Source organism: Pyrus communis, mitochondrion (genome assembly GCF_041283825.1).
Source record: "Pyrus communis mitochondrion, complete genome".
Classification (NCBI taxonomy): domain Eukaryota; kingdom Viridiplantae; phylum Streptophyta; class Magnoliopsida; order Rosales; family Rosaceae; genus Pyrus; species Pyrus communis.
The window spans coordinates 235,001-243,562 of NC_065229.1; the positions used below are offsets into that span (position 1 = coordinate 235,001).

General features: G+C 42.2%; 1 protein-coding gene across 1 annotated transcript in view; it reads left to right on the forward strand.

Moving 5' to 3' along the window:
* The window catches only part of cob (cytochrome b), a 1,182-nt gene extending 293 nt beyond the window's left edge, over positions 1-889 (forward strand). The window contains exon 1 of the mRNA in view: positions 1-889. This exon is cut by the window's left edge and continues 293 nt beyond it. Coding sequence (YP_010438250.1) covers positions 1-889 — 889 coding nt within the window.
* The last annotated feature ends 7,673 nt before the right edge of the window (positions 890-8,562 follow it).

Sequence of the window (8,562 nt, forward strand, 5' to 3'; positions counted from 1 at the left end):
GGTTCACATTCATATTTTTCGCGGTCTATATCATGCGAGTTATAGCAGTCCTAGGGAATTTGTTCGGTGTCTCGGAGTTGTAATCTTCCTATTAATGATTGTGACAGCTTTTACAGGATACGTACTACCTTGGGGTCAGATGAGCTTTTGGGGAGCTACAGTAATTACAAGCTTAGCTAGCGCCATACCTGTAGTAGGGGATACCATAGTTACTTGGCTTTGGGGCGGTTTCTCCGTGGACAATGCCACCTTAAATCGTTTTTTTAGTCTTCATCATTTACTCCCCTTTATTTTAGTAGGCGCCAGTCTTCTTCATCTGGCCGCATTGCATCAATATGGATCAAATAATCCATTGGGTGTACATTCAGAGATGGATAAAATTTCTTTTTACCCTTATTTTTATGTAAAGGATCTAGTAGGTTGGGTAGCTTTTGCTATCTTTTCTTCCATTTGGATTTTTTATGCTCCTAATGTTTTGGGGCATCCCGACAATTATATACCTGCTAATCCGATGCCCACCCCGCCTCATATTGTGCCGGAATGGTATTTCCTACCGATCCATGCCATTCTTCGTAGTATACCTGACAAATCGGGAGGTGTAGCCGCAATAGCACCTGTTTTTATATGTCTGTTGGCTTTACCTTTTTTTAAAAGTATGTATGTGCGTAGTTCAAGTTTTCGCCCTATTCACCAAGGAATATTTTGGTTGCTTTTGGCGGATTGCTTACTACTAGGTTGGATCGGATGTCAACCTGTGGAGGCACCATTTGTTACTATTGGACAAATTTCTCCTTTAGTTTTCTTCTTATTCTTTGCCATAACGCCCATTCCGGGACAAGTTGGAAGAGGAATTCCTAATTCTTACACGGATGAGACCGATCACATCTGATCAGTGAAAAATTCTGACACCAATCATTTACGAGTGAGTATTACACCAAGAATTAATTGACAAGCGGATGAGTTTTCTAGTTGGCTATGTTGATATAGCTTAGATAGGGTTCACTCTATATTTTTTTTGTTATGTTTTGTGCTTTGCTTTAACTATATATCGTCGTTCTTTTTTTATTGCTAGCTGTCACTGGGCTTCCAACCTAAGAAGCCGCTCTACATGAAGGGTCCAGCATGGCGGTCATGAAACGTCTACCCGGGCGCGGACCAAATTCCGTAGGTGATGGAAGAACCGCTCTTTTTACATCTACCTTGAAAGGATGGCCTTCGAGGAGATGCTTAAGTTACCTTAAACCATTCTTCTGTCAGTCCCTGTCTGTCTCCCGGGATCTAAATGGGCTATCCGGGCATGACCACCGAGAGGAAAATCTTGCCGGATCTATCGTTCTACAAGAAGGGACTTTTGGTTTGTTTTCAACAAGTTGCGTATGTCCTATTTTGTACGTTTGCTTGTTGGTTGCTTTGGTGGTCCTATATGCTTAACACACGTGAGTTGCCTCTTGCCTTGTACTTTCCATTTCCGCGGTTTATTTCTTTTGATCCTTTCACTAGGATGAATTTAGTAATAGGCTTGCAAGTGATCTGGTTCGTGCTTTCTCTGGTTGATGAGTGGTCCCCTGGCCAGTAGTAGAAGGGGATCTTGCTTGGTCTTCTATCTTATCTTTTAGCCGCCGATTTCCTCAGGATGGAAACCTGCACGGGGGGAATCGACAAGGTGCCTCCCAGGCGGATCGAATCACTCTCTCTTCCAACCTTTCTGACGGTGGCATGAGCTACCATGTTATCCGGTCAGATGGCTCAGTCCCTGGCTTTCGTTAGACTTCATTAGCTTTCATTAGATAACTTACGACCCGGAAAGAAAGCACTTAATAGAATATATCTCCTAAGTCCTATCTTTCGAAATTAATCAATCAATGAATTCAATCTCTTTGATTGATATAGCGAAAAGTTAGAGCTGAGAGGACGCACCCATTCCAGAATCCACTTTAATCAAGTCCTTTTCAAAGGGCATCCTCCTTTCGCTTGTATTTTCATAAAGAAAGTGTATATTTCTTTTTATCGGAGCTGAGGTTGGACCTAGAACAAAATGTCGGTTCGATTCCGGCCGGTTCATATGTGAAGATCATACTTGCGCTATGCTATGATCTTTTTTCCTAAAAAAAAAGGGTGGAAACGACATGCAAAGAAGTTACGATATGCCTTGTTCGATTCAACATCTCATTAAAAAAAATGAGGTTTATGCTTTTTATCAAAAACGACAAAGCGACTTTCCCATCACAGAAGTCGATATTCTGGCCATTCAAAACGCCCTTTTAAACGGAAGTTCAAAATTTCGCATTTTGAGAGAACAGAACTGTTACCATCCTGGTTTTAATGTGCCCTTGCTTTCGCTTGAACTCGAACTCGCTGATGAATTTATTATTGGTACGCTTGGTGGTATATTAATGAAAGCATTCGGACAATCTTCATTTTTTCAAATAATTGTTTTAGTTCTTCCCGTGAGGATAGAGAACTTTCTCATTATTTTTATACGGTTGGAAAAAAGTAGATACTCTTCTTAGAATTGATTTATCCGAATCTATAACCACATTCTCTCGTTCTCGACTTTTATACAAAGTGAAATCGGTTATTAAGGTAAGGATGGATGAGTTTCTTAAGAAATGAATATCTTAATTTTTTTGATCTACCAATTTTAGATGGTTGGGGGAAAGACTGGTCCATAAAGACAGGAATTCCTCCCGTTGTCTTCATAGCCTCTGAATTTTTGAATATATTTTTGGATGACTTGGATCGCGAGTTGGAAGTCTAGTTCCCTAATAGGAAATATGCCGGCTTCGACGATGAGATCCTTGTACCCATTTTTAAGGAATAAGAAAATCCCTTTAGATTTAGAATAGAATCCTTTACAGATATTTAAAAGGAATTGGATTTAGTTGGCAACTTCGACCGCGCAGTTCCAGGGGGGGAGCCCATCCTCTGCTTGGGAGGCTTTCTTTTCTCAAGAAAGAGGGCTTTATACAAATAGAGTTCCAATGAAAAAGAACTGTTGGTTGATTGGGGGAATTGGATAGGGTTGGGCAGTAGCCCTATCTGCTCCCGAAAGAAGAGAGTAGCCAAAGCACGACGCGAAGGCGAGGACCCCACGATATAGGGGAGGTGGGGAAGTGGGAAAGAGGGTTCCTCACCAACTCTTTTGGAAGGTTCTTTTACATCTAGTGAATTAGGTTATTTTCGGGAAGAAATGGGTTCTTTTCGAATTTGATTGTCTTCTTCAAAGAAAGACTGTGGTTCATCATTTATTCATTGGAAGGGGATATATTTACGCTTCAGTCAATAAGAAAGAACTCTCCTATTCTAGTTAAAAAAAAAGTAGCTCTAACGTGATGAATGGCAAACCAACATCTCAACAAACTATCTCCTTCAAAAAGATGGTTTACATTATTCTATAATGTGATAAAATAAGGTCATGTCAGTTCCTCTCTCTCTTTCATTCCTGATAAGGAAGAGCAAACGATCTTATTCTACGACTGGAAAATAATCTTATTACCGGCAAGACAAGCCAAGTCCCTCTATTCCTGACCCACCTTTCTAAAAACTCTAAAGCAGGAAGAGAGTAGGCCTTGGACCTTCCTATATCTATTTCCTCTTCTTTCTTTTGACTGTTGAGTTGATAATGCCTTTCACCTTTTTTGAATGTACGAGCTAGATAGTGGTTTCTGAAATCACTGTAAAGGAAATCATTCCCTTCAATAAGAAAAACGGTTTCTATGACCAAGTTGATATATGAAAAAGTTTATTTTGGGTCCTTATTTAAGAGTAGGTAGGTGAAATGAGTTTTTTTTTTTCAGTGATGTCTTTAGCCTTTGAGAAAGGGAGGCAAGGAAGCTAGCCTATGTGGAATGGAAGAAAGAAGTCAAGCCCGTAAAGCAGAAAAAAAGAATAGGTTTGATTCACTGGAACAAGAAATTTACTCTCAAACTACCTGTCCATATACTCCAAAAGAAGACTGGAGTAGCTGAGCGGAAAAGAAGAGTTTGAAAAAGTAGTGACTCTTTCAACACAAGAAGCTGTAAAGAGTATTAAATTTATTAGTCTTCGATTAACAAACTATGGAAAGGGAAAGTGACAGCATAGCCCTAACCTCTTGTTTAATAGCTTTTTTCAGTAGTGCTCAACACCAAGGGGTTTCTTTCGCTTCTTTTTTCAAAGTGCACTGAACTGGCAAAGAGAATAAATGTAGGCAGCGGGTGTACTCGAGCTCGGTAAGCCAATAAAGAAGGTAGGTGGGCTCAGAGCATAAGTCTATGTAACGCTAGGAGCATAACTCTATAGCTAGGAGCTTTCTTTCCTTCTTCCCGCAGTTACGCTTTCAGTGCAGTCTACGGTCTCCCCACCGAAAGTCGGATATAACTGTATTCCCTCTTTTCCTTGGGCGTGAGAAGTGAATCAGGGACTTGCCATGGATACGAGTGAAACGAAGGCACAGGCCCTTGTTCTCTAGAAATTTTTCGGATCCTACGTTGATTGGCTTAAAGTTAAAAATAACGTATTCTATCAGCCTCTGGAAGTTCAATTTTTGATCCGCCTTTTAGATCTTATATGCTTGATTATGCCTTTTGAGTGCCTAAAGACAGGTGAACGGATTCAAGGGAGAGTTGAAAGCGCTTACTAGTGAGTGAGGTGAGTGAAGTGCCCTCCTTCTATCTTACAGGTAGTGGTAGTGTAGCAGGGCTGTTTCCCTGGATGAGGTAGTTTCCGCAGGTTATATTCTATTACGCAGCCACCCACCTATTCGTGATAGGTGAACGAGTCACCTAGGTTAAATACTTCTTAATGCTCTTTCATAGAGGACCCTGGCTTCCATTTCTCTATACGTAAGGTATACCCCTGTAACAGGATACTATGGTACACTGCGCAAATTCGTCGACATCCGGCATCTCAGTTTGTACCTTTTAGAAGGGATTACAGTCGCTAAATTTAAAAGTTTGCCCTTCGATCGCGGTATTACCATCTGATGCAGTCCAACTTATCCCTGCTAACCTACAACTAAAGCACCAACTGCGCTTATTCTGCCTCTATCATCTACGTCAATTTCTTCTTCAATAGATTCCCGATTCAACTCCGAAAGAGATGCGACTTCCCATCCTGGGCTTTACCCGTTCGCTGAGCACAACAGAATACAGAGGAATGCATTTCAATCATTGAAAATTGGAATTTAAGATAGCCTTGCTGCTGCCGGAGGCATTTTACTAAAACGAAAAAAGAAAGTCCCACACCTATGAGTGCGCAAAGAGCAACTTCGAGAGCAGCTGAGTCAATAGCTGCAGATTCTGATTCAATTGCGACAAAAGCACATTCAATAGCAAACGCTCTTGAAGGCACAGATCTGTGGACATTGGGACTCCTTTCTGTACGAGTAGTTACTACCTAGAAAGATCCCTCACTGCACACTTTCTATCTATCTGTCTCCATGGAACGAGTATTCACTTCCGCTTACAGCGCCTTCATTCACTCGTCTTGCTACTTCGGAACTGGTTCAGCGGACACGTGGAGTCGAACGTCTCTCTCCAATCCGGACTATGACTCTTATACGTGATGAATCATCTCCACTCCTACCATCTGTATATGATCGTACATACGATAATAAAAAATGATTTTGCATGTTTGAAAAAGGTAAATGGTCAAGAGAAGAGAGAAACTTTAGGAAGAGAAAGATCTGTTCGCTACTACGCCCGGTTCACTTTCATAAAAAGTTTAAAAGCAATAGCAAGGCCCGAGTTTCATTGCCATTACCTGTCCTTGCTACGAGGGGGATTGCCCCCTTCGAGAGACAATTGATAGATGAATCCTACTTGTGGAGACATCTCCATACCCGTGGGAAGAATGGAACATCTCCCGGCGAGGGGGGAACAAGAGAGAACTGCCTGCCTGGCTTGGAAGCCTTCTTATTCTGAGACTCGAACCTCAAACACCTTTGGATGGACGGTCCTTTATACTCTGTTGGCTCCCGCATATAATGAATCTCTTACCAAGTTGGCATCCTCAGGACCAACAAAGAGGAGTTTGTCGAACAAGAGCCACTTCACTGACAGGGATCTTTTATGAACATCACCGGGCACTACCAGTCAAATCAAAAACTTGAAGTTGGTTATTCTCTCTCTATGAAAAGGTAGAGGAGGAATGCTTACTAATAGTAGTAGTCAGACTATCACAATAGGAGGAACTCTAACAAGAGTCACACCTGACTTGCCGGTATTTTACAAAATAAAACTGTAGGAGGAAGGAGAGACCTAGAAGTAAGAGTCATAATATTAGTAGGGAGAAAGAGAAAACCCTCCTGTCTTTCAGCCGCAATCACAACTGCGGTACATTGGAATAGATGATGATGACGCGCAATCACGGCCGAACTGTCAAGCAGGAGCGGTGACAAAGAAGTCGGGGTTTGAACACAAACAGAAATCAATAAGAACCTACGGATATGAGGTGAAACCCTATTCATGAAATTTTTCCCGGTTGGACCAAAAATCAGACAATAGCAAGAGCAACCGAGAACGAGAAGGCACTCAGTTGTTTATGTGAAATCAAGGAGCAGCAGGTTACACTTTTACACTTTCCCGAAGAGAGCTCAAAGCAATAAGATGAAAGATGGGATGAGATGCTAGCCTTAGCGCAGAAGAAAAATCATTGAGCCTTAGGCCACTACCGAGCAGCAATGGAGGATCATAACACTTGAGAGATGATCCCTACTTGAAAAGGCGGAGACAATACCTCTTGTTGTGACAAATCGAGTTTCAAAAGCCCATTTATCAATCACATTTTCAGGCACACCAGTCAAAGAGCCATCGGACCCATGAAAGTCCCCTTTTTTTACTAATATACACGGGCTTCTGAGAGGATTTTTTAATCAACCAAAACCTGCAACAGAGTCCTTAATTTCTACCACTTACAAGTTGAGAGATGTTCCATTCCCAATGGCAGAAGAAGGATGCAAACTGGAAGGACTTGGACAAGATATTCTTCACTTGGACAGGAGATGCAGCGCGCTTAGCGTCGGAAAGATCCCTCTACATGGGTGTGCTATAAAACTAGGAGAAGAACAGAACTAAACGGATCAATTCCTTTGACCGGTCGTTTCGAGCTTCCAGTTCTTCTGGATTGCTAACGTGGTTCGATGACGCCGACGAAGGGAACCAGCGGAAAGGCTCTCAAAGGCAGGCGCGTAGCATAGGCAGACTCATAGGATAAGGCTGTGCGTGTGAATCCGAGAGCTCCTTTTCATTCTATTTCTATAAAGGGCTACTCGACCTATTTGGAAAGAGCGACTCTAAAGCCTATTCTATTGGTAACTTTTCAGTCGAAAGGCTTTCAGTTTCAGAGATCACTTTTCTCAGGCCAAGACCGTAGGAATAAAAAAAACCATTTCTCATTCAGGAGCGGGAAAGGAAAGATTAATTAAGCGGTCATCGAGATCTTTACAGAAAAGAAAAGCATTACAATAAATTCAAAGCCATGAACAAAGGGGATTGACTGAGAAGTAGAGCTAAGCGATCTATTGAATGAAGGGCAGGAATGAATGGACTGATTGATTGCCCCAGCTCAAAAGGCAAGGGGGAAGATCAGTCTTGAATAAAAGAAGAGCTATCGTCGTGGACAGATAGACCACTTACCAGAAGAAAAAAAGAAAGGAATTCCTTGCTCTACTAGTAAAGTCGAAATGAAAGTAGATGGTCCCTTAAAAGAAAGCAAATTATAAAGCATTCGAATTGACAACATGTGAGTGGCCCATAAACTCACTCTCCTGCAGCTGAAGAAATGAGGCACCTGCTGCCTGTTACGCTATTTTATCCCTCCAGCTACAACGTAGAAGTCAACCAGCTACGACGCCCTCCAGCGGACCCCCCTTTAGATATCTATATATTAAGTGGCACACCTCGCTATACTATATTAATGAAGTGGGGGAGAACCCTAGCCACGCTCAGGCTTTGAGTGGAATAAATATGAAACATTGAACCGATCGAGAAATAGGGAAGGCTCGAGAGACCTGCATATAGTTGGCAGGGACAACCAATTACGCTTACCAATGAATGATATGGGTTTTCAAAATGCTTAGGCCTCCTTCGGTTCATCAAGGAAAAACCCTACCCTCCCTTTCTGTCCTTGAGGCTGGGTTAATTGAACTAATCAAAGTGTCGCGGAAGCCCCTACTACAACCTTTGTTTGCTCAGGCTTACAGGAGCTAACGTTGAAACGTCTCCCCGGATCGAGATTCGAATCTTCCGCTCTCCGCCAGCTCCTGCACAAATCTCTTCTGCCACCGTTGGTTCTATCTTTAACATGCAAGCCTTTGAGTTCGGTTCCTATCTACCGTTGGTGTTAAAGGGAGCCGGCAGCTATTATTCAACTTTCATCTTTCTTTTCTTTGAATGAGGGGAATGTTTTTGCTAAAATGCTTCCTGGCTTGAAGTTGGGAGATTATCCTCTACCTTCTTTCAGGCTCACTCTAACAGTTCCTTCAGTCTGCCACTCTCTCTTTCTTATATCTGCTATTTATTGCGGAAGGGCCCCAAGCGGACCGTACCGGGCCTCTCGAACGAACCTTCCGGTCGGGTCTTA